A 25,107-nucleotide genomic window follows, 5' to 3' on the forward strand; every position below is an offset into this window, starting at 1 on the left:
GCTAGCACGTTAGCATTAGTATGTTAGCATTAACATGTTAACAAGTAGCATGTATTCTTAGTGTCTAAAAAATAGTGGCTATCACTGACGTGCTAGCCCACCTGTTAATTAACATTAGCATGTTAGCATTAGCATGTTAACATTAGCATGTTAGCAAGTAGCATGTATTTAATTCCTAGTTAGCATTTGCACTAATTTTAACATTGGCCGCTAATGTTAGCAGTTAGCATGTCTAACGCACTAGCTGCTCTGCTGTCTCTGTCGGCCATTTTAGACAAACAAGTTCAAATTAACTGCTAAAATGGCCGCCACTGGGCTTCTGCGTGCCTGCTCTAATCAGCAGAGCAGTTACTGCACCTGTTGTCAGTTGGAACATCAGTTGGGAATGCTGACAGAGACAGAGAGAAAATGCTGAGACCACCCCTCGAAGAGGAGGGATCTCTAGCCAAACCGTATTTCCAATCAATGAACCGGCTTAACTTTGAACATGCTGAGCCCTTCCTGAATGTCTACATAGTTGTTTTGTGTCGATAAGTGAAGAAATGTGCCCTTTACAGCAATTCAGAGAAACGTTACTTCTGCTTTCCTCCAGAAAATTTCCCGCCTTTTAACATGGCAGTCTATGAGGCTGTGGGTGGGGGTTGCTGCCGCATCTTTGCGTCTCCCGCCAAAACGATATATCTGACAGTTTTAGCAGCCGAATGTGAGTGAGACGACAAATGTTCCTACGTTTCTATGTATAAATCGTGTCTGTAGTGGGGCATTTCAGGCCATGGTAGTCGAATACGTTTTATTTTTTCACTGATTTTTCTCTCTGCTCCTCACTCTAGCTGATGATGTCATCCACTGTAGCACAAACATAGACACCGATTATAGACCCAGAAATTTGACTAAAAACCTGCACAACTTTGAGCCTTGGTAGTTTAAAAACGGTAAAAGCTGTCGATGAGTGACGTGAATCACTGAAGAGAAGGCAAGCATACCTACGTTTTAAAGTTTAAATGAAGTCTCTTGGTGAAAGTATGCCAGAGCAGTCCATTGTTGAAAATGTCTGTTGAAATGTATTTCTTTTCGGGCTTTCCCATTCATTCCCTATGAGAAATTTATCGCAGTTTTTTTCTTATTAGTTACTACTACTACGAGTGTCGTTCAAAACTTGCAAAACAACTTGTTTCTTTTATTGCAAAACAAGTTTTGAATAACCCGTAACCCACTTGTCTTTTCTCTAAATACGGTGAAAAACATTTTTTGTTTTGTTAATTTCTCGTATTTAAAGCTCTGCCTAGCAAAGAGAAACGAAGCCGGAAGCAGGGAGACGTGAAGCCTCTGACGAAGGCGGAAGTGAGGGCGGCACTTCTCCCGCCTCTTCGCTCCTCTTCGCACCACGCGGAGTTAAAAAATCAATCCCATAATGCTTTGCACAACATGTCTGCGCCCTGCCGTCGGCGTGTGTGTAAACAGTTGTAGTCAACGTGAGACACAAGTTGTAGTTTTCATGAATGAACCCGATCAACCGACGGCCGTTGGAATACAGTTCATCTCTTTACAGGCGACGAGGCAAAGATGAAGATCAAATCCAAGTCTTCGTATCACAAATCTGAGAACACCTACAGGGTAACACACCGCAGCGTGATGCTGACAGAGACACAGGGACAGTGTTAAACACACAGTCGTATGAGCGTAGTAACAGAAGTTTTTATGTGCAGCTTCTGCCCAAGAAAGTACAGGCATTCATTGTTAATGTCACTCAGACAGCACAGACATGAAATCCCTGATGCAGTTGTTATTACAATGTCGATGGTTGTCCCTCAGCTCTGGCAGCTGATGAACTCTTCTGCTGTGTCTCTTTCAGTTTCTCACCTTTGCTGAAAGACTTGCCAATGTCAACATCGATGTCATCCATCGCATTGACAGGACTGGATCTTACGCAGAGGTTTGTGCACACACAGATGTTGAGTATCATTTTTTTTTTAAGGTTCCCAGCTGATAATGACATGTGTGTCTCTTTGTGCAGGAAGTAGAAACGTACTTCTCAGAGGGACTGACAAAATGGAGAGACCTCAACTTGACAGAGCATTTCAGTATGTATATGCATCATTTGCTTATAGTAAGTGTTATTACATGTTATGAACAGAACTAAATGAACTTATCCTCCACAGCTACATTTCTGAAAGAGGTGTCCAGCAAAAGCCAGTCATTCAACCTGCTGGTTTTCCATCAGAAGTCGATAGTGGAGAGTCTGAAGACGCACCTGAGCGTCAAAGACAGTCTGGCCTATCAGCCGCTGCTGGAGTAAGTTGTCTCTGTTGTTCCGCTTGTGTTTACGAGAGGTGCAAAATAGTTCCAAGTCATGCAGGTGATACTAGCTGTAGTTTCCAGTCAGCAACTCCTCTTTTCCTTCTTCCAGCCTCGTGGTGCAGCTCGCCAGAGACCTGCAGACCGACTTCTACCCGCACTTCCCTGACTTCTTCATTCTGATCACCTCGCTGCTGGAGACCAAAGACACAGAGGTGCTGGAGTGGGCTTTCACCTGTCTCTCTTACCTCTACAAGTACCTGTGGAGGCTCATGGTGAAGGACATGAGCAACATCTACAGGTGAGAAATAAGACGAGAGAGAACTTTTCCAAGTGAATCTGTTTATCAATGATGGTGGAAATGAATAACTTCTTTCTGTGCGTAGTTTGTACAGCACGCTGCTGGAACACAAGAAGGAGCACATCCGCAATTTTGCAGCAGAGAGCTTCTCTTTCTTGATGAGAAAGGTGAGCAGACGTCTCTTCCTTCTCTTGTTTTGTGCTTTTTTTTATTTATTTATTTATTTATTTTTTAAAGGTAATGATGAAATGACGTCTCATGTGTCACATAGGTTCCAGATCTTGAGGCCCTGCTGAGTTATGTGTTCTCAGATCTGCAACAGCACCCCGACAAGGCAGAGGGAGCGGGTCAGCTGTTGTTTGAAATGTGCAAAGGAGTCAGAAACATGTTTCACTCCTGCGCTGCAAATGTGAGTTTCTACGCACTAAAAACGCTTTGCAGAATGCCATGTGTGGCACATAGTGTTACATGTTAAGTAGAGTTAAAGTTGATGAACTGGTTTGATGTGATCCGGGTTTTCTGTTTCTCTCCAGGCTTTCCCTATAGCTTTGCGTAAGCTCGGACCCACAACCAGCCCAGGAGTCTCTCTGCCGTGGGACACAGTTAAGGATGCTCTGGATCACATGGCCCAGGCAGCAGCCAATCACGTCGACAGAGAACACCTCCTGGTTTTGTGGGAGTCCTTACAGGTGGGCTAGATGTCCGACTTCTTTCACTTTCTGTCAGAATGGACAAAAACCCTTCCCAGGCAGTTGGGTTTTCGCCACCTTGTGTCTGATGGTGGTGTTTCCCCATGTGCAGGTCAGTGTGGTGGAGGTCCTGGGTGTCATGGAGGCAAAAGGAGAAGAAGCAGACCAGGCAACAGAGCAGCTGGAGAGGCTGCTGTTCATTCTCCACACGCTGGTGTCTCACCGGGATGGAGCCAAGATCACCAAGCCGGAGGCTGTCTGCCAGGTAGGAGGAGAACACCAACCTCCCCTTGGATTCACAGTGACGTGTCTTCTTAGTGTTTCTGACATCTTATTTTCTCCTGCGAACAGGCGGTGTTGCGGCTGACTCAGAGCTCGTCTCTGTCGGCTTCATGTTCCCGTCTACTCCTCCAGATCACCTCCTCTCTGCTCCTCGGGGAGAACGTCACTCTGTCCAACGCACTCATCCAGGAGACAGTCCAGAAGGTGTGTGTTTGTGTTAAACAGGAAAAAGGAACAAGACATCTGTTTGTTCGAGAGTTTTGTACATGTGCTGGGTGTTTGTGTGTCTACATGTGCCTCTCTGTTTCCTTCACAAGGTGTTTGGCAGCACAATGGGGCAAGACCTGATACTCGAGTTCACCAAGGAGATGTTCACCATGAAACAGTTTGAACAGGTAGAGTGACATATCCAGTATTTTCCTCTGCGTCTCTCTGTTTTCTCTCCATGACTCCCGAACACTAACTTTTCTCTCCATCCCTCTCCTTCAGCTCTTCCTCCCCACCCTATTGCGCTTCACCGCTGGGTTGTTCAGCTGTGGCGATCCCCTGTCTCGCCACTGTGGCCTGGATGCACTGGTCAGTCTGATCCTTGCCAAAGCCCCACCCCCCACAGACGGCTCCATGGCCTTTGAAACCTACCCGCTGCTCTTCACCGGACAGACCACAGGGTGAGCTAACTACAGTGCACATCAAATATTTTCTATTTTCTATATTAAATCCTCTTCTCCAAGAGGTAAACATGTTTTTCTCCTCCAGCAGAGTGTTTAGCAGTAAGGAGGCAGGTACAACGTCAGAGCAGCCTGCAGTGCCAGAGCTGGTGCTGTCTCTCATCAGATTTTCTGATGGGGAGAACCAGTCCATCACTGACCTGTCACTGCCCTGGGCCGCCCTGGTGCTTCTGCCACACCTCAGGTAACACACAGTGTAATCTGAAAAGCGTTCTCCTCACTAAATGTGTTAAAAATTTAGGAAAAAAATCCAATTTATTAAGATTTTGATAGGGAAAGTCAGAGAAAAATGTGATTATAAGTAATAGACACAGGAGATAAAATCCTCAATCAATACATAAAACAATACAATGAACATATACACATGGATAATTCTAAAAGTAATTTTGAAAAGCTGAGTTTTGAGTGTTTTGAACATAGACAGGTTGGTGCAGTTTCTGATTTGTTTGAGGAGAGAGTTCCTCACTCACACACATGCATTGCATAAATGCATAAATCATAAAAGGTGAGGCTGATGTATTATATTTATTGTAATCATCTGTTGCATTTATGTTTTTTATTTTTATCCTTCAGGCCTCTCTCTCCAGCGAGTGTCGTTCCTGCTGTGACTGCTCTCTTAAACCACCTCCTGCGTGAGATTGAGACAGACAAGCTGGGAAAAGGTTTGTTTTCTTTTTCTTATTTGACGCATAAATAACAACATGTTCGTGGCAATTAAAACATTATTTATTAGAGCTTAAATAAAAGTATTGATAGCAATCCTTCCAATTATAGTAATAGTAATAATAGATTAGTATTGGTACGATATGAAGTTAAAAATATCACATATTTTACATAACACATTTTCTTCACTTTGCACTTTAAATTGAATATATTTGGCTTTTCAGATAGTCTGTCAGACAAAACAACCTATTTGAACTTAATGGGCGCTTTAACATTTTATCGGCTCAGCGATTAGAACAGAGTTTTTGAACTGTGCATTAAGTTTTGTTCTTCTCGAGACTGACTGAAGCCCCTCTGTCCTGCCTCACTTCTCCACCCTCCAGCTGGTCTGTTTGTAGCGAGGCAGGCCATGAGCTGCCTCCTCACTCTGGACGGCTCTGCTGAGCTCCTCTCTCTGATCACCGTGGACAAGATCAACTCGATCTTACGGTACGCACTGCTGGTTTTGTTGCTCGCTGTCATGACGTGTCTTCAGCAGATAGTAAACGTCTGTCACTTCCACTGACCATCATGTTTATTCTGCTTACAGGAAGTTTCCCACAGACCTGTCTGCTCTGCTGCTCGGAGACCTGTACTACACCCGTCTGTCACTCAGTGGGGTTTCAGAGCATCTGTCCCACAATGCACTGCTGGAGCTCTACCAGATCCTGCATGCCAACCTCTCCTCCAACATCTCCAAGGTATGTCTGCAGCCACAAGGCTTAAACATAACGTTTTACAGAATGTTTTAAGAATAATGTGAACATTTTTAGCACCAGTGTCACCATGAATTGTTTTCTCTCTCAGATCCGCCTGCTGACTCTGAGGATTCTCTCTCAATTTGAGGCGGAGCTCCCTCCACAGGCCGAGGTACGGCTGCGATTGTCATCAAAACTCGATCAAATATAGGAAAATGATAAGTTCATGTGCTTATTTTTGTGTGTGTGTGTGTGTGTGCCCCTCTGTCCAGGGTGAGGAGAATGTGGAGGTGCAGCCGGTGTTTGCGGTTTGCCTGCAGGCTGAGCTGGTGCCGGCTTCAGTACAGGACTACAGGGAGAAGCTGCTTCACCTCCGGAAGCTGAGACACGACCTAGTGCAGCGCAGTCTGCCGCAGGGGCCGGCAGCCACCTTCCAGCAGGTACAGAGGAAACACTCCTGACTGTTGTTGCTTCTTCTTTTGATCATTTGGAAACTAGTGACACCATATTGATTGTTTATTCCTGTGATATGATTTCTAGATCATGATTTCTGGTCTTTCTTCCTTTAGGTGCCTCTGCGTTACCTCATCGCAATGCTGTTCATCAACTTCAGGCCACTTTGGGACGCTGTCATTGAACTTCTTGTGTGAGTATAAAATGAATTTAGCTGAAGTGAACACAGTTATGATGCTTTGAATTATTGATTCATTTACTTTTTGCCAGTTGTGAACATTTTTAAACATGCACAGTACCACCCATTGTTGGCTTTTTACCGCACTTTTGAACACGTTGATTCTAAATGAGGAATGCTCACGATATTAACAGAACCCATGCCAGAGGGATGGACAACAAGGATTTCTGGGGGGTCTACCATGAACATCTGGAGATGGTGGCGGGGCTGGCTGGTAAGGGCTGCCCGCTGTCGCATCATATTGTAATGAGTTACAAAGGAATTGTGACTAAAGTAGATCTTCCTCTCTGCGTCTCATAGAAAAAGAATTGCAGGAGGATGGCGAGGACGATGATGATGATGAGGAAGGGTTGGGCCTCGAGGGTGAGCCGGGCTGTGATGTTATTGAAAGCGGGGACGTGGGGGTGTTGTTCTTGGAGCAGCTTAAGTTGACCTCTGACCCCAACGAGAGGACAGACTTTCCCAACTTCCGCAGCCTGCTGTGGCGCTCCATGACCCAGTTTCCTGAAAGAGTAGAACCACGCAGCCGGGAACTTAGCCCTCTGCTGCTCAGGTTCATCAGGTCAGTATATATTTAGAGCAGACCCTTCTCCAGTATTAACTGAGATCTGTGCCAATAGACTGCAAGTATCCAGTCCTGATTTTTCCTCTCCTTTTCCTTTTTGTTGTCAGGAATGAGTTTTATCCTGCCGACCTGTTGGTGGCTCCTACTCAGGACTTAAGGAAGAAGAATGATGCTGCTCTGGAAGAATCTGGGATGGCTGTGGAGGAGGAGGAGGACAGAGATGAAGAGGAGCAGGAGGAAGAAAGAGGCAAACAACAGAGGAAGGCACTTCCAAGGAGAGCTGCTGCCAAGTAAGATATCAGAATCACTCATGTTGTTTCCACCTTGCATGTGATAATCATCACTAGTGTTGCTGCCCTGTAAGAACTAGATATCTGTTCCCTGTTTTTAGCTTTGTGGCAATGCATTCTTCAGCTGATCCAAGCCAAGTCTGTGGAGGGTTGGCTTGGTTCAACTCAGTACAGTATTAATCCCAGGTTTGGGCTCATAGTAGCTTGTAGTCTTCATGTTTAGGAAGTTCAGGAACTTATAGTTACATATAACTTATAGTGGAAAATATAGTGTTGAGATTGGGTCTTTGTCTTTGTAAAAAAATAGTTGTTACAATACTTGAATTTAGGGACCAATACTGTAGCAAATACTTTTTTTGTCTTACTTTGAGATATATAAACATGTTTTTCTACAGACCCTTTGGGCACTGGACTATACAGTAGCTTTGATTGTTTCTTTCTTTTCACATAATTGTAAACTCTGTGTTGGAATTGTCTTGTTTCTTACAGACAGCTGATTACCCATCTGAAGGTATTCGCCAAATTCAGCAACCCTCGATCTCTGTATCTGGAGAGCAGCCTCAGCGAGCTCTACAACGAGGTAATTCAAAGATTTCACGTACATATTCATATCTATAGACTATTCAGTGAGTTCTGTATGCTTTCTGTTTTTATGTATAAGGTATTTCAATAAGCATTAAACCAACATGATCTATTTCTCTCTGTTCCCAGTTGCTGTGCCATCAGGACCAGCAGATCCAGCGAGTGGCGCTGGAGTGTGTCCTCACCTACAAAGACCCTAACATAGTACCATACAAGTAAGAAAAGTACCATAACAACTTCAAGAGAAGTGCAGGAAGACAAATGTACAGTAATATTTCTCTTGAAGCAACAGTCTCCCATTCTTTGTCTTCCTCAATGGGGTCATTGTGAGCATCTTCGATAGGAATCAGAGCTCTCGTCCTCAAACCTCTATGGTTACAGGCGGAGGAATGTTAACTTCCACCTCCGTGCTGACTCTGCCTGACATCATGCCCTCTATTGTCTGTCATCAAGCTATCTGTTACTGTACCTGTACCTACCTGCAGACAGATGCGTACTTCCTGGGAGGTTTGCATTACATATGCGTGTGTGTGACTCTTTGTTCAGGATGAGGCCGTCACACTGACCTGGTTTCAGCTTTTTTTTTACGATGTTCATGATTCCATATCTTAGGATGTACAACACGGTCCTTCACATTCAGTTGATATGAGTTATTAACTTGATTATCAAATCCACATATAGCACCATTATGAGGCTATATAATGGACAGTTAGGAGTGTTTTTAACACAAATTCGAGTGTTTGCCCTGTCTTTGTAAATTAAACCTTTATAGACTGTAGATTCTACGCTTTGCGTTTTGACCTGTTTGTGTTTGTGTTTGTGTTTGTGTGTGTGTTCAGGGAGAATCTTGAGAAACTTCTGGACGACAAACACTTTAAAGAAGAGATTGTCCATTTCAACATTTCCGAGGAGACTGGAGTGGTTGATGCTTCACACAGAACCAAACTCATTCCACTGCTCATGAGGTACTGTGTGTGTGTGTGTGTGTGCACGTTTCTGTGTTGTCGTCTTTTCCATTTTGTATCTATATTTTGTATGTTTGTCGTCCTGACAATAAGAAGATACCACTATTTTGTATGTTTGTCGTCCTGACAATAAGAAGATACCACTCATGTCTGTTGGGTTAACCTTAGCGTAGCGTCTAAATTTCATATACATTTCCAATATCCAGCACGTCTATGACTCAGTAATTAATATGTTATAACTTATTGCTTAAGTCTGCACAAAAACCAAAGTGTAAAAACAACAACTTGTGCTTTTACTGGGAGTTACGCACCAGACTACCACTGGTTAGCTTAGCTTAGCATGAAGACTGAAAGCAGGGAGAGACGGCCTTGTTTCCAGCCTTTATGCTAAGCTAAGCTACCTGTTTAAGGGACAGGCAGGAGAGTAGCAGCAGTGTTCTCTCAGTGCAAGACAGTGAATACGTGTATTGTCAAACTGTTCCTTGAACTTGCTATGAACCACTTTCATAATTTTGGGAGTTTTTTTAATTAAAACTGTAAAATAACACAGCGTGGTTTATATGTTGGCTAATTAGTTCATAATTAAACTGCTTTCCGTCTGCAGGAAGGCAGCAGCATGCTTTTAAAAAAGAGGAATGTGCTTTTTGTCCCCAGCCAGTCTGTCTCCCGCACTTCCATTGTTGACCTTTTTGTTTTTATAATGTTGGTTCTGTGTTTGATTCATCCAGCAGTTTGCATGGAAGTTTACTCTGCCACTGGCTGCTTGATGCCAACATTTTCTACTCCTTTAGGAAGCTTCAGATGGCCCAGAGATGAATTACTTTGCCCCCAAGCTATCTGTTTAATATTAAAAAAAACAGAGGCCATTTGATTATTTTCTATTTTACTAGTTAATAATGTACCACAGCTTTACCAGAAGTAACCAACCCTTTGATTTGACCTCTCAGCCCTGTGTTTGCCCCTTCTTCCACAGGATCCTTTTTGGTCGCTTGCGCAGTAAAGCAGGCAGCAAGTTTCAGGGGAAAGCGAGTGCCGCCTCCCGGTCCTCCATTATTCTGCGTTTCCTGGCAGGTTGCCAGGCTGAAGAGCTGGGAATATTCATTGACCTGCTGCTGCAGCCTGTGTGCCATCACAGCCAAGGTCTGTACAAACGTCTGTGGTAGAAGATCCAAGATTTTCTCAGAATGCAAAGCTTAGTTTTTCTACCACGGTCGAAAATAATCTTTTTTTTTTATATTTATACTTTTATATTGATTCTTAATGTCTTAAATTATTCTTAAATTCTTAATTAGTCATTAAATTTCTGGTGACAAAGCAAAATAAAACAAAAAAGGAAAGAAAAATAATATATATACTTTGCTAACATGTGATTGGTGTTTGTCTTTATTTCTGCAGTTTTATAAATAGACTTCTATTCTGCATCTTATCTATTTTTTAAATTGGTGTATATGTTGGTCATGTCTCTGTATCTGTAACCCTTTGAAACTAATAAATATACAAACAACAAACATAAATCTTCTCCTTTGCCTGCATCCTCAGGTTCCTGCCTGGCAGCGGTGGACAGAGCAATAGCTGAGACAGATCTGTGTGCCGTCCTGCCGCTGGGCCGTCAGCACAGCCTGCTGAACATCATCAATGTGGTGATTCATAAATTGGGCCACCTCATCGACATCTACCTGCCCAAAGTGCTTCAAATACTGCTGTGTATCACCGCCTCTGTGTCCACCATCCTGGACAACAGGGACCAGGTAATCAGGACAGAGATTATTTGTTACTTTCTTAAATAGATTCTTTATTATACGATATAAATTACCAAGATAACTTCAGAGCATCCCAGAAGTAGTTTGATTGAATCGTGAAAAAAATTCATTGATTCTCAGTGTTGAGATCTTCTCCTGTTGTCATCAGCTGCGATCAGGTTGCATCAGTCCTCTGAAGAACCTGAGACGATTCGGCATCCTGAGGATCCAGGACTTTTTTGATGCCTTTGACTCGTACAGCTTCAGTCCAGATGAGCTGGACGCTGTCTTTCAGGCTGTGGTCTGGCCTCAGGTACATGTTGCAAACAACCTTTGTGTTTTTATGTGGGTTTTTATGATGTTTGGTGTTTTTTGTTTTTTGTCCATACAGTTCAAACTCAGAGGAGTTAAAATTTCTTTTTGTGCAGGTGTGTCGTCTGCCCACAGAGAGCACTTACTCCCCGACCCCTCTGCTGAAACTCATCCATGTGTGGTGTAAAAATGCCAGGTCAGAGTCCCATCACATGCTTATCAATCTACGAGAACATCTTCACCAGCTAATAGTAGCTTTCATCCAAGTTGAGTTAAATGCTGTCTGTCTGTCTGTCTCAGGTACTTCCCCCTCTTGGCCAAGCAGAGGACAAACCAGCCAGAGTGTGATGTTCTCCTCAATGTCTTCGCCCTCCTCTCAGCCAAGAAAGCTTCCCCAGTGACCATCGCCATGGTAATGGACATAGCTGAATCTCTAGCAACCACTGAAGACTTTGTCGCCTCAGAGGCGGAGACAGAGCTGAGCGTCAACGGCTGTGTGTTCCCAAAGCCACAAGAGGGCGCTGCAGGTTAGCAGAGTTTGCCTTTCATAAACATGTTGTCCTTAATATAGAAATATAGTTCCTAACTCTAGTTGGAGACTAAGTTAAATGTGCATGTTGTTGCATCTCCTCCAGACTCTTTAAGACAGGGCTCCAGACTGTTGCTGCCTCACATAACCACCCTGCTGCAGTACCTCAGCGGGGTTGTACGCAACACCGACAGACTCAAGAAGAAGAAGTTCAGGGCACAGGTGGCCAAAGAGCTCAACATCCTCTCCAAGTTAGTGTTTTATTTGGATGAGAGCATAGAGTTCATGCTCAAGATTTGTGTTCAAATAACCTGTAAGCCGTTTTTCTTTGTTTCATTAAACACTTTATTTTTGAATGTGTGACTTTTCCTCTGTCAGGGTCAGTCGATTTGTGAGCGACAAGGAGCAGAGCTCGATGCTCATCAGCCTGCTGCTGCCCTACCTCCAGAAAGCCCACAATCCTCAAGTAAGACTCGCAACTTTGTCTGCTCTATAAAAAAAAAACTGTTACGGTCCAAAGACCATAGTGTCATAGTGATCAAATCATTGAACTTGAACAGAGTCTTCAATGCTGTGTACCACCTCCAATTCTTTCAACTTCCCTAGATTTTGCTCTAGGTAAGGAGTTGGAATTTTCAAACATTGAGAGAAGCATATGCGCCTGTGAGGCCAAACTCAAGGCAAAAAATGTAGCTTGAGCCAAGTGAAAGGTGTTCTTTTTTAACTTGTACTTCATGCTGCCCTTGAATGACCTACTCTTTATTTCAGGAGACAGAAATCGACATCCTGGCCACAGTGCAGAACCTGCTGCGTCAGTGTGTGCAGCCCTCCGCCTTCCTGCGGCCGCTCAGCAAACTCTTCTCCATCATCCACAACAAGCTGCCCAGACAGGCCCTTACTAATGTCTTCCAGGTACAGCAGATAACTGAATACAATGTTCTGTTTACACATATACTGTAGATATACTGTATTAATGTGTGTGTGCGGCTCTGCTTTCAGACTCTGTCAGATCTGGAGCCTTCCCTCACGTACATCACTGATTTAGCGACAAAGGTAAGATCATTTATTACGTTCACGTTAAATACCATACTATTATTTTACACAGATGTTTTCTCGATCTATTAATCTACCTCTTTTCACCACAATAATCTCTCAACATTTAACACTTGGTTCATCACGTTATAAGTAAGACAGCACTTTGTTTCCTGCTTGCGTTTGTGCAGCTCAACGCATTTGACAGTCGACACTTGGATGAGATCTACTTCGACGTGCGTCTGACGGCTTTCCAAAAAGCCACCAAGCGAGTCAAAGAGATGACCACACTGGACTTGGACTACATCAGCACCATCATACACAACTGCTTCCACACTTTTGAGGTAAGCAGATGCATGATATAGATATGCTGTCTGCTGTCATCATATGTTTGACTCTCTTTCTCCCTCCTCTTGATGCAGATCGGCGACATGTCACTGGCAGACAACGCCACCTTGTGTCTGTCTGCGGTGATCACCCAGCTGACGGTGGTCAAGGCTGGAGAACAGCTCTACAAGGACATCATACAGCACACCATCCTGGATGCTGTACACAAGGGACTACGGAGCAAGACAGAGGTTAGCGACACACACCTTTCTTAAACACACTATCATGCTATAAATATGAAATCACTGAACTCAATATGTAGTCTCTTTCTCTACTCTACTAGAGTGTGCAGCATGAATACACCACTGTACTGGCCTGCCTCGTGAAGACCTTCCCCTCCAAGAAGGAGTTCAGAGACCTCGTGCAGCTCACTAACTACAATGACCTTGAGTCTGACTTCTTTGAGCACATGAAACACATCCAGGTAAGAGAAAAAAAACTCACTTCTCTATCTCCTTTCTCCCTTTTTATCCAATTGTCACACACCTATCCTCCAGAACTGACACACGCGTGCTGTTTTTTCTTTATGTTTTAGATCCACCGTCGAGGTCGCGCCCTCAGGAAATTGGCCAAGCAGCTGACCGAGGGTCAGGTGGTGATGACCCCTCGTTCTCTCCAGAACTACATCATGCCGTACGCCATGACCACGCTGCTCGATGAAAAGATGCTCAAGGTGACTCACGCACACACAAACTTAAATCGGAACGGTTTCATTTCAAAATAGACACATTCACATTTTGTTTATCTGTCTGACCGCTCCTCTCCTCACACACTACAGCATGAGAACATGATATCAGCATCAGTGGAGGTTGTGGGCGCAGTGTGTCGTAGGCTGACCTGGTCAAAGTACCTCTACTACCTGAAACACTTCGTCCACATCCTGCAGACAGCGCAGGCGGATCAGAAACTGGCTGTCAGGTGGGTTTGTCTGCATACAAATCATACTTATTATTTATTTTTAACCATCTAAATTAATGATATCTAGTAAATGATTTGTTAAAGAGTCATCATTCTTTCTTTTTCTCCCTAACTCCAGTTTGCTGGTCACAGTCCTGGAGGCTTTCCACTTTGACCATGAGACCCTCAGCAGAGAAATGGAGGCTGCCAAAGCCAGAGAGGGTGAGTGACCAATCACATTTCAAATCCTGTATTAAGTAGTTTTGCGTCCCTCAACATACTTTCAACAAACAATAATATAATAATAATTATACTTTATCAAGCTGGGAGTGTTGCGGTCGACGCAGATGATGAGGAGCAACTCGCAGCTGACGAATTGGACACAAGCGATGATGAGGAGACGATGGAGGTAGACAGTAAGACCGCTCCATCCGATGTTCCCATGGAAACAGACACCACCAGTGGAGAAAAGGATGTCGTCTCAAAGGAAGCAGTTGCCACTGGAGCCAAGGGGCCAGCAGCTCCTAAATCTGCCGCAATATCCAGCGGGCTGCCGCAGAGCAAAGAGGAGCTGGAGACTCTGATCAGCACCATTCACCAAACGGTTAATAACAGCGTGCTGCCACGTTTGCACAAGTGTCTCAATGCAAAGGTAAGATGCGCCGCACCACATCTTGGTTTGTTCAGAAAAACTTCAAACAGCCGTGTAACAGTGGAAACTTGTGTGTGACGTCTAGGTTAAGCGTGATGAAGAGCACAAGGCAGTGAAGTCGAAAGACGTCAAAGAAGAGGAGGTGGTGAGGGTACCTATAGCCTTCGCCATGGTCAAACTGATGCAGACTCTGCCTCCACACATCATGGAGGCCAACCTGCCTGGGTATGCAGTTCAGTGTGAATGCATGTTTCCAGAAAATCAGTGGTGAAGAAAGAAAGGTCTTGTCTGTTTTTTATTGTGTACACTGGAGCACTGAAGGAATTGTTTCATTCTCCTGGTTTGTATTTGTCATCCAGTATCCTGATCAAGGTGTGTGTGTTGCTGAGGAACCGCTTCCAGGAGATCCGTGACGTGGCGAGGGGAACTCTGGTGAAGATCATCGAGACTTTAGGCCGCAGGTACCTGCATTACCTGCTCAAAGAGATGCAGTCGGTCCTGGTCAAGGGCTACCAGGTATGAGTGCACACAGGGAGGCGATCATGCAAGCATACAAGCATACAGTTACATGTTACAAGTTACATGTTTGTGCACCCCTCTCTCCAGGTCCATGTGCTAACATTCACAGTATACCAGTTGTTGTCAGTCCTCCGTCCAACCCTGAAGAGCGGTGACTTGGACCCATGTATGAACATGCTCATCGATGTAAGACCATCTCACACTACAAATCCACCTTTAGACCAGTGTGTCAAATAATAAAGAAAGCCTAACAGTTGTGTATATGTTTATTTGTGTTGTTTGTTCTCTCTACCTTCTTCTCTGTCGGTCAGATCTTCAACAACGAGCTGTTCGGTGCTGTGGCTGAGGAGAAGGAGGTGAAGGGGATCGTCTCCAAGCTGATGGAGGCTCGACACAGCAAGAGCATGGACTCCTACGAGTTTCTGGCCCAGTTTTGCAGCAAGGAGAGCATCACCAAGTTCATATTGCCCCTGAAGGAGGTGAGCAGGGATTTCATGCAAAAAAATATATGAAAAAAAAAAGCTTAAATATACAAGAGTCCATATGTATTTAAACTCAGATGATGGTGTGTGTAAATCTTTCTTAAAAGAAAGACCAAAGTGACTTGACGTAATACATTAAATTTAACCTAACACGGGCCACTTTTCATTATTTTCATGTAAATAAATACAAAGCTTTACATTTTTTGTAGTTGGAAAGATAAGTTGTTTTCTTAAACTTCACATTTCTCTTCACTCCGCCTTAATTTCTAAGTTTTAAGTTTTTCATTTCCCCTTCCTTTCAGATCCTGGAGACTTCATCCAGTCTGAAGGTGTGTAATCGGGTGGGTGCTGTGCTGCGGCGACTAGTCCTAGGTCTGCTAGTCAACGAAGGCATGACCTCACAGGATATCTTACTGCTTTGCCACGGCCTGGTCAGCGAGAGTCTGCCGCTGCTCACCAAGAGAGACAGGTACACGCACAAGCTCACATGAATACACACTTTGATGGTTTTTTTTTTGTTTGTTTTTTTTGTTTTTTGTTTTTTTTACATCTAGCATGTATGACACTGTGTATTTGTGTGTAATTGTAGAGACAAAGCCTCAGCTAAGCCTCCTCCAGACCCCAGACTGCCCCCTCCCAGCTGCCTGCTCCTGCCTCCAACTCCTAAGAGAGGGGGTCAGAAAGCTCCGGTCAGCAGCCGGACCAACATGCACATCCTGGTGGACGCTGGCCTTAAGGTACACACTTGAAAACACTCCCCCAAGTTATCTACAGTAAAATAAATATTGCATATCTTTACATTGAGAAGTCAGTAATCTATTGATGTAATAGACGTGTGTTTGAAAAAGTCTTTCTGAAGTGAACCATCTATTTCCCAGCTGCTCCACCTGAGTCTGAAGAAATCCAAAGTGACATCGTCCGAGGCCTCCACCCTTGAGATGCTGGATCCTTTTGTAGCGCTGCTGCTTGACTGCATCAACTCTATGCATGTTAAGGTACCGGCGTTTTATGTGTACATGGGTACCTTCTCTCTAAAAAAAATTGAACAGAGGTTCTAACTTGTATTCTCCTCCATCTCAGGTGATCACAGAGGCTCTGGTGGCATTCACTTGGCTGTTGAAGTTCCCTCTGCCGGCAGTGGCGCAGAACGCCGGCCAGCTGACCAAGCAGCTCTTTGTCCTGCTGAAGGATTATTCCAAAGCCGGAGCGGCCCGCGGAGAAAACTACCACCTGGTTCAGAACTGCTTCAAGGTAGCGCAAATAGTAAACACACACCTGAAGATAAATGGGTAATACAGTCTGTCAGTTTATGCTTTGCTGCTGCTTTGATTTATGATGTTTATTCTGTCGCTTGTCTCTCAGGCTATCACCATTCTGGTGAAGAATGTCAAAAGCAACAAAATCTCAGAGACACAACTGCAGGTGCTGCTGGGATACGCCGAGGAAGACATCTACGACCAGTCTCGCCAGGCCACCGCCTTTGGCCTGCTGAAGGTAACTGACCTGCTGGTGGTGTGATTTATTTATTTATTTTTTATGTGCAGGTTAAATCTAAGAGATCAAATGTCAAATGAAGCTTTGCTGCCCCCGAGCCATGTCTTTACACGTGTTTCTGTCTCCTCCAGGCTATTCTCTCCAGGAAGCTCATTGTTCCAGAGATGGAAGAGGTGTTGAAAAAAGTGGCCAGGCTGTCAGTCACCGGCAGCAACGCTATGATCAGAATCCACTGCCGACAGGTACCCGCACATACATGCTGTTTACTCAATGACAAATGTGTTTTTTTTTTAAAGGTATTGTGCTCAGCTGGTGTTCACGCTTTGCAGATCTATCTAAAATACCTGCTGGACTACCCGCTGGGGAGGAAGCTGAAAGTGCACCTGGACTTTGTGGTGTCCCAGCTGCACTACGAGCACGACACAGGCAGAGAGTCCGTGCTGGAGATGTTGGCCTACATCTTTCAGACTTTCCCTAAGGTGAGTAAATATCCACCCAAGTGTGCGGAGGCGTGAGAAGTGGACAAAAACTACACATGACAGCACCATAACATTTTTGTCTCTGCATGCATGATCACAGCGTGCACAAAGTTAGTCAACACCAGATTGTGTTTTTGTGTCTCTCCGCTCAGAACCTGCTGCTGAACCACAGCGGCCTGTTCTTCGCCCCGCTGGCTCTGGTTGTGGTGAATGATGACTCAGCGCGCTGTAAGAAAATGGCCGCCATGGCTATCAAAGCGTTGCTGATCCAGCTGGACTTAAACCACCAGAACACCCTGTTCTCCCTCGTCAACACCTGGCTGAAGGCAGAGAAGGTACACACACTTTTTAGGGCAACAGCTTTACCTGAAAATGAATTCACAACAGCTTTTTTCTTTGTCATTTTAACATTTTTTGTAATATTTCTTTCATTTTTATGTACCATTCAGTGCTTGCGGTGACTTTTGTATGTTAAATCATTTGGACCTCTGTCCTTCCAGACCAGCCTACGCCGTCTCGGTGCTCAGATGTGTGGTCTCTTCGTGGAGGTGGAGGAGGAGAAGTTTGCCCGTCGCCTGGACGATTTGCTGCCTCTGCTGGAGAAAGAGATAAACCCTGACAAATACGAAGATGTGAGCCGACACATCTGCACCTGTCTTCGGTTTGAAATCAGACGAAAAGAACGCACACTGACTCTGTGTTGTCTTTCAGATCGAGGAGGAGCAGGAGGAGAAAGGAGCAGACAGGCTGCTGTTCACCTTTCTGACTCTCATCACCAAACTGAGCAAACACTGCAGCCTGCTGGAGCTCAGCAAGCCTCATCATGACACGCTCTGTCGTATCTGGGGTAAAGGACCAACACACACTACCTTTCCGTCACTCACACGCATTCTACACACACTCACTCATTTTATTTTATTTTTTACGTGTGCTCATGCAGGTCACATTGAAGCCCACCTACGGTACCCTCATTGCTGGGTGTGGCTGACTGCCTCGCAGCTTTTTGGTCAGCTGTTTGCAGCCCATCAGGCGGAGCAGCTAATCGCTGTTTGGAGAGGAGAGGCAGGAGATGCTACACCTCCGCCACCGGCCACAGCCTTCATCGCCAACAACCTGGACAAAAAGGTGAAGCCAAAGTTCACTCTTTTTTTCTGCGGTTATCTAATTTCTGAATCTTATTAACGTTGTTTTAACAAATGTTGTGTTTTTATGGCCTTCTTTTTTTACATTTAGATGAGAGAGTTGGCATTGTCTTTCTGCCATCAGCTACAGTCCAAGTTCCTAGACACGGCGTCAGGAGAGCAGGTGCCCAAACTAATTTCACACACGCATACACAACACATTTCAGTCTAAAGCTAAATTCAAAATCACGCATGAGATTTGAATGACAAATGTTTCACTCTACCCACAGGTGATCAAGAACCTGCTGTTTGTCGGCAAGGTGATCTACCTCCTTTCCCCCGAGTCCGACATCCCCTCCCCTCAGGAGGAAGTAAAAGAGGAGGAGGAGGAGGAGGAGGAGGAACAGACGGAGAATGGAAATGAAGAAGATGAAGAGGAGGGGGAGGAGAAAGAAAAGGAAGAGGAGGAAGAAGAAGAGGAAGACGACAAAGATGACCGGCCTCCTTCCTTAATGTGGTTGATTAAGAAGCTGTCGCTGATGGCCAAGAGAGAGGCAGCATACACACCCAAAGTTCCACTGAAGGTACACAGAAACTAGAGATTACATGTCGATCTTATTTTTTCCTTCAGTGACTGTAACTAAAAACGCTTGACTTCTTGAAAGTAAGGCAGGTTGCCAGACACATTTTGTGAGTGACAGATTTATTAATGTGCACTCTCTCCACCCACAGAGAACGTGTGTGTTTAAGTTCTTGGGAGCGATAGCTATGGATCTGGGGAAGGAGCGACTCGGCCCGTATCTGACCACCATCATCACTCCTCTGTACAGGGAGCTGGACAGCACCTACGCAGACCAAAGTAACTGCTCTTAAAACTCTTTCCTTGTCATATGAAATTAACCTCAGACTTCGTCCAATCAATGGCGATTCCACTTAACTCTGTGTCTATGTGCAGATCCCACGCTGAAGAACCTGGCACAGGAGCTGATAGAGCTGCTGAAGAAACAAGTGGGGCTGGAGAGATTCTCTCTGGCCTTCTCTGCTGTCCAGAAGGAGTTTTCACAGAGGAGAGCGGCACGCAAACGACACAGAGCCATGCAGGTACGATGGGCACCAAAGCGCATACACACACACAGAAGCATCGATCAATTTACATTTGTCTTTTGTTTTCGCAGGCGGTGGCTAACCCAGACATCGCAGCCAAGAAGAAGCTTAAGAAGCACAAGAACAAAATCGAAGCCAAGAAGAGAAAGATCGAGTTCCTTCGGCCTGGTTATAAAGCGAAGAAGCACAGGAGCCATGCACTCAAAGACTTGGCCATGGTCCAGTGAGCTATGTAGGCTACGTTAAGGATGCCAAGTGGGAATGAAAGCCTTGCAGCTGATCCAGGGAAGTCACTCCTTTTTGATTTAGCAGGCAGGTATTAGCTGGGCATGTCCAGGACCTTGTAACTGGCTGCAGACTCCACAAGAGTCACCTCATGATGTTACTTAATGACTTTAACTATTCTCGTTTTGTCAGCTGACAAAGAAAACACCAGGCCAGAAAAGACAGAATCTGTCCCAGGTGGTTTGCTGTGGTTTTTGACAGCATCCTTGTTCTTCACACACTCTTAATGACCTAATCCATCTCATTATGTATCCAACATCCTCATGTGTGTGTAAAAGGAATTAGAAATGACACATCATGTAACAGTTGTTACACAGCAGGACGTCTGTATCGATAATGACTTCAATTCACAGGAATTGAATCAAAGCTAAACGGTGTATTTTCCTGCTACAGATTTATATCTCCTGCTGTCATATGTACAACTTTTTGTAATTAAAAAAGACATTTTTACCAATCGTTCTTCTGGCATCACAATTTGAAAATCAAAACAGCCGTAACACACATTGGTACAATCACTGAAAGCAATCTTTACTAAGAATCATTTTTTACTGTACAAGCAGATATAAATATGCAACCATAAAACTTTGAGCATACAGTTAGTGTTGAGTAACTTAATTACTAATATGCCAAAGCTGTACTTAAGGATTTCAATGGAAAAAGGTTTAACTCCTAAATTATTTAAAAAAAGAGGGGGGGACACACAAATGACAGGGGTAAACAAAATAGAAATCCATGACTTTGCATCTGCCTCACGATATAGTACAAAAACAGGCCAGGCTGCAGTAACACTTGGCCAGAGGACACAGTAGATCAGTTTTTTCAAATTTTCCATTTCCCAAAATAAATTAGAACATTTCACATAAGCTAGCAGATTGTTTACAGAAAGGTACAATATCCAAAGTTGGATTTGCTGTGCTAAACATGAATGCAATACTGTATGGATAGTCCAGCGCACTATTAAAATCTTATCTAATGAATTGGCAATCAAGCAGCTGCTTCTCTGCGATGATGTATGTGGCTGCTCAGCTCAGGAGTGAAGTTTTTACGGTCGACTGGTGCAGTTTGCTCCCTGATGGATGGGAAAGCGCTGCCTCCCGATGGATCGTCCTGGCACCTTTTTGCTGACATTAGTGCCTGTCGATTACGAGGACTAATCCCCTCCGGGAGGAGATGAAGCTTACATTGTCCAGAAGACACCCGCTGAACCAGAATGGACAGGCTCAAAGTATTTTTTAATCACGATTAATTATTTATGTGCTGAAACTAGAAACAAATGGATTCATAAAATTACAACATTCAACATGCATCTTCTTCCATTTCAAAAAAACATTAACTGGTTGTCCATCCATCACTGATGTCATACTGAAACCTTCACTCGTGCCACCAGCGTTGGGAGAGATTGGGCGTAGTGCGTTTGTGCCCAGTCCAGACATTACTGCAGCCTTTGCTTCTAAGTCCCAGGCTTGAAAGGCATTAGGCATTGGGAGAGCTTGGCCAAGGCTTCAGGTGGGTTGGAGGAAGGGGAGGAGTGCAATCACCGGTCAAGTGGGATGTGGGGAGGGGCCAGTCACAAGGCTTCATACAGACGGTCAAAGGTCAGGAGTATGTACAAAACAGCCTGAAGTCTTTACTGTCGACTCTTCAGGGAATCGACCAGCCTATGAGGACAGAGAGCAAACACATTTCAGCCTGGGTCAACACAAAGAACAAATAACAGGTTGTGTAATATGAACCAACACTGAAGAGTGAGTAATCTAATGTAATCAACTTTTTTTTATTATCATTTCTCTCTACAGCAAATATCTAATAGGATGTTTGTCTTACTTCAGACCTGTTTTAAAATGTTTCTCTCACAGCTCTTTCTAGTTTAGCAAAGCTTACCATTCCATTGCCTCCTCGAGGCCTGTGCCCTTTGTGGCCGAAGTCTTGAAGATCTGCCATTTTCTGTCTTTGAGGGCGGGAAGGCCCAGAGCGTTGGCGACCTCTGTGGGCGTCATTGCCTGGTCCATGTCCTGCTTGTTTGCAAACACCACCAGGATAGCTTTCTTCAGCTCTTCCTCCTGGATAAAAACACAAGGTCACAGAATTACATCAGGGAAAGAAAAAAAAAATGAATGCAAGAGAAAAACAGCAGCAATAATTTGCATCTTCTAAGCAACTGAATGCTTGATAGTGATATTTATCTGCTCTTAAATACGAATATTGATGCATGTATTTAGTAGTAAGTTTCAGTTGGTATTTAGGATAATTATTTTATTTCCTTTGTTTGGTAATTTAACACTTACTTTTCAAAATATCTCCCAACCTTCAGTAACCAGTGTTGGAGAAATAGATAATATGACCTCATGGTGGCAGTAAAGAAATTCAATTATTTTCAAAATGTGGACAAATCTATCCAACAGTTGAGTCATTTCTTGCAATGACATCCCCTCATATCTGATTTGTTTTTTAGCTTGTAGTTGGAAAATAGGCCCACTTACCTCCAACATGGCCACCAGCTCAGACTTTGAGATGCCCATCCTGTCGCGGTCACTGCTGTCGACGACATAGATGACTGCATCTGTGTTTGAGTAATAACACCGCCAGTAGGGCCTGACGAGCAGAGAGAAAGAGGAGCAGAGAGGTTGTCAGGTGGGAGAAGAGACGAGGAGGACGGTTAGGTGAAAGAGAAGCTCCATTAAAGATGCAACAACGACAGAGGGCAAAATGTTCAAACATTTAAAAGGTGGAAGTGGAAGTGAAAATGGGTCAAAATAACAAAACAAAAAAAACACAACCTGAAAGATAGAAAAATTTAAAAACATCGAGGGCATGAAACCTGATACACCGGTGACAAAACTGTGATATTTAAAAGAGTGCTTAATAATGAGATCAGCTAATCAATGCCTCCCTATTTGACATGCACAATACCTCCAACTGAGGCACAAAACGTTCAGATCCATACACCTCTGCACATTCACTCTTTGGAGCTCTGCAGAGCAGCCACCATCTTACACCCACCTGATACTTGTCTGTCCTCCCAGATCCCACACCTGGAACTTCAGACTCTTGTATGTGACTGTCTCCACGTTGAAGCCGATTGCTGTGCAGAGAGAGAAAGAAAAAAAAAAAAACACACGTACAGTGAGCCTGATTATTACCACTGTCTCATCTGTGCACAGTGTGATATTTCTGCTGACGACAGCAATTTTATTTTCTATTCTCAGGCTTTACAATGTTAGGGAGATAGTGTGAGAAAAAATGACGCTAAATCTTAGGTTTTGTAGAGACTGAATATGAAGAAAGAACTGGCACAACACTGATTATTTATAACACTTCAAATTGATAGTATTCTGTCCGTATTCGAAATGTTCGGTGCTCCACAGTTGTACAAATCAACGATTCAGGACTGACCAGAATATTGTTTCCTCAGTCCTCAAAGAATATTCCTTTTTTTTTTTTTTTAAAAAGGAACCCATGATATTCACTTACATGCACATGCAAAACCACAAACTGACTGTACAGATCATTTTTCAGTCTGACAGCTTTTTATTTCAAGTATTTCTTTTCCTGAGCTGTGCTCGCTGGCTGCCTTGTTAACTGTTGATTTGTACGTACTCAGTACTAACTCGGTTTGCTGTAATACAATTAAAGCCAGTGAAACTTGTTTTTCCTCCACCAGCTTCACGTCTCTCACATACAAAGAGGAATACTGAGCAGACTGGTTGTGTGTGTTTACCGAGCCATGCCACGCAGCAGCATTTGCATACATGGTCTGATCACAAGACATGAAAATGTTCTTCTCATAACACTATGTTAAAAAAAAGTACATCTTATTGACTGAGAGTTGAACTAATCCACGTGTGAGAAGAAATAAAACACAAAGCTAGTGTGGGAATAAAGAAACAGAGCAAACCAGTACATACTGGGGATGGTGGTGACAACCTCTCCGACCTGTAGCCTGTACAGAATGGTCGTTTTTCCGGCTCCGTCCAGACCCAGGATCAAAATCCTCATCTCCCTGGTGCCAAACAGGCCAGAGAAGAGACTGGAGAAGAAACCACCTGAAGAACAGACACGCAGAAGGAGAGATGAGTGCTTTTTAACAGTACACCTCCAAACAATTTTCAGCATTTTGACTCTGCATGAGCTCAATAATAAGTCATTTAACCCACATATAACAGTGATGAATAATAAATGTGAGTCCTAGAAGAATAACGTTAAAGTGAATTTAACACAGAGAGAGTTTCAGGGTTCCCACACCTTTTTCATGAACAAATTCAAGCACTTTTCAAGCACCTTCAAGCACCAGTTTTTCCATTTTTCCAGCACCTTTAAATAGGTAGCCTACTAGTTGTGTTTGCCATGATGGTCATGGGAAGCGCAGCGGTGCCACTGTATGGCATAATAATATGGGTCTAATTAGCATTATTTCATATGGTGGTAGATTGACTGTTTTGATTTTTAATTGTGAATTGGCTTGTATTCTCAGCTTGTGAGCGGTGTATTGTGTAACTACCATAGCGCAATAACAGTGACAAATAGACATCACACAAATTTCAAGCATTTTCAAGCACTTCACAAAAAATTCAAGCATTTTCACAACCTTGAAAACACTGAATTGAAATTCAAGCATTTTCAAGGAATTCAAGCACCCGTGGGAACCCTGACTGGTTGAGGAGGTTAGCTGCCGATATGGCACCATGGCAACAACTTAAAAACTCCAGTTAGTCTTAAGTTCATCTCGTATGTTTTTAAATATAGATATAACAAACAAGAGTCGGACAGAATATCTCGGCAGGTGAAGGTTCAGCAGCTTTCTCACCAAACGACGAGGATGAAAAAATCATAGCTGTCAACAGCTAACGTTAGCTTAGCTTAGCTCGCGCTGTTAAATGAAGAAGGCACGCGCGCAGAACAACACCTGTTTCTAATTATGCACAGCCCCGCGTGTTACAGGTACTTTAAAAATATATATTTCATCCACCAGCAATTAAAACACTCACCCATTTCGTTCAGACGGTGTGTGTCGGCAGCACGGCGGCAGGTCGAGGCTTCTTCCGTGTGGTTGACGTGTCACCAACTCTCGCTGTGACTCTGCTGCGCAACATTCGTCACATGTCAACCGTGTTCAAAAACGCTTAAAACCACGCGTGGAAATATTTCCAACACGCCGGTTAACGCGTTAATATTCTTCTAGATGTCACACGCGTGAGTTTTAGCTACGCCGCTTTGTGAAATATAAACATTTTTTATCGAAAGTGCTGTTTTTGAACACACGCTACATCCGGACACTGTGCTGCAGGGT

General features: G+C 44.0%; 2 protein-coding genes across 3 annotated transcripts; one reads left to right on the forward strand and one right to left on the reverse strand.

Annotated features, from left to right (window-relative positions):
* The first annotated feature begins 1,409 nt into the window (after positions 1-1,409).
* Positions 1,410-20,582, forward strand: utp20 (UTP20 small subunit processome component). Of its 2 annotated transcripts, none has more exons than XM_019253327.2 (61): positions 1,410-1,614; positions 1,853-1,933; positions 2,015-2,081; positions 2,160-2,292; positions 2,408-2,596; positions 2,682-2,763; positions 2,868-3,005; positions 3,130-3,285; positions 3,398-3,550; positions 3,637-3,771; positions 3,885-3,962; positions 4,057-4,235; positions 4,324-4,479; positions 4,869-4,957; positions 5,342-5,447; positions 5,548-5,698; positions 5,805-5,867; positions 5,968-6,135; positions 6,265-6,341; positions 6,521-6,600; positions 6,687-6,948; positions 7,059-7,241; positions 7,731-7,821; positions 7,953-8,038; positions 8,663-8,788; positions 9,762-9,928; positions 10,328-10,536; positions 10,697-10,840; positions 10,956-11,035; positions 11,140-11,366; positions 11,475-11,619; positions 11,747-11,834; positions 12,137-12,280; positions 12,368-12,421; positions 12,592-12,744; positions 12,823-12,978; positions 13,071-13,211; positions 13,323-13,460; positions 13,566-13,705; positions 13,824-13,906; positions 14,008-14,336; positions 14,422-14,561; positions 14,696-14,852; positions 14,943-15,041; positions 15,167-15,334; positions 15,640-15,806; positions 15,927-16,074; positions 16,216-16,332; positions 16,418-16,588; positions 16,700-16,831; positions 16,963-17,073; positions 17,161-17,310; positions 17,463-17,645; positions 17,811-17,942; positions 18,022-18,157; positions 18,251-18,435; positions 18,544-18,615; positions 18,722-19,015; positions 19,164-19,290; positions 19,387-19,532; positions 19,607-20,582. In XM_019253327.2, exons 1-61 carry the CDS (start codon positions 1,564-1,566, stop codon positions 19,760-19,762), a joined length of 8,469 nt encoding a protein of 2,822 aa, XP_019108872.2. In that variant the 5' UTR covers positions 1,410-1,563; the 3' UTR covers positions 19,763-20,582. The 2 variants fall into 2 exon arrangements, with proteins under 2 accessions (XP_019108872.2, XP_019108873.2); XM_019253328.2 differs by having other exon boundaries at positions 4,327-4,479.
* arl1 (ADP-ribosylation factor-like 1) lies at positions 20,328-25,016 on the reverse strand. The gene is made up of 6 exons (XM_010738206.3): positions 24,806-25,016; positions 23,726-23,863; positions 22,821-22,902; positions 22,301-22,412; positions 21,702-21,880; positions 20,328-21,478 (listed from the first exon to the last, which is right to left on the reverse strand). Exons 1-6 carry the CDS (start codon positions 24,807-24,809, stop codon positions 21,448-21,450), a joined length of 546 nt encoding a protein of 181 aa, XP_010736508.1. The 5' UTR covers positions 24,810-25,016; the 3' UTR covers positions 20,328-21,447.
* Between the last annotated feature and the right edge of the window lie 91 nt (positions 25,017-25,107).

The sequence above is a fragment of the Larimichthys crocea genome, chromosome XX (genome assembly GCF_000972845.2).
Source record: "Larimichthys crocea isolate SSNF chromosome XX, L_crocea_2.0, whole genome shotgun sequence".
In the NCBI taxonomy this organism is placed as follows: domain Eukaryota; kingdom Metazoa; phylum Chordata; class Actinopteri; family Sciaenidae; genus Larimichthys; species Larimichthys crocea.

Bases quoted from the DNA above. Each gene is read 5' to 3' on its own strand.
- arl1 (XM_010738206.3), bottom strand. The intron at 22,903-23,725 runs GTATGTACTGGT...CTCTCTGCACAG, and splicing joins GGTTGTCACCACCATCCCCA to CAATCGGCTTCAACGTGGAG. The intron at 21,881-22,300 runs GTAAGTGGGCCT...GTTTTTATCCAG, and splicing joins AGCTGGTGGCCATGTTGGAG to GAGGAAGAGCTGAAGAAAGC.
- utp20 (XM_019253327.2), top strand. From the start codon at position 1,564: ATGAAGATCAAATCCAAGTCTTCGTATCACAAATCTGAGAACACCTAC. The intron at 4,958-5,341 runs GTTTGTTTTCTT...TCCACCCTCCAG, and splicing joins GACAGACAAGCTGGGAAAAG to CTGGTCTGTTTGTAGCGAGG. The intron at 16,832-16,962 runs GTAACTGACCTG...TGTCTCCTCCAG, and splicing joins CCGCCTTTGGCCTGCTGAAG to GCTATTCTCTCCAGGAAGCT.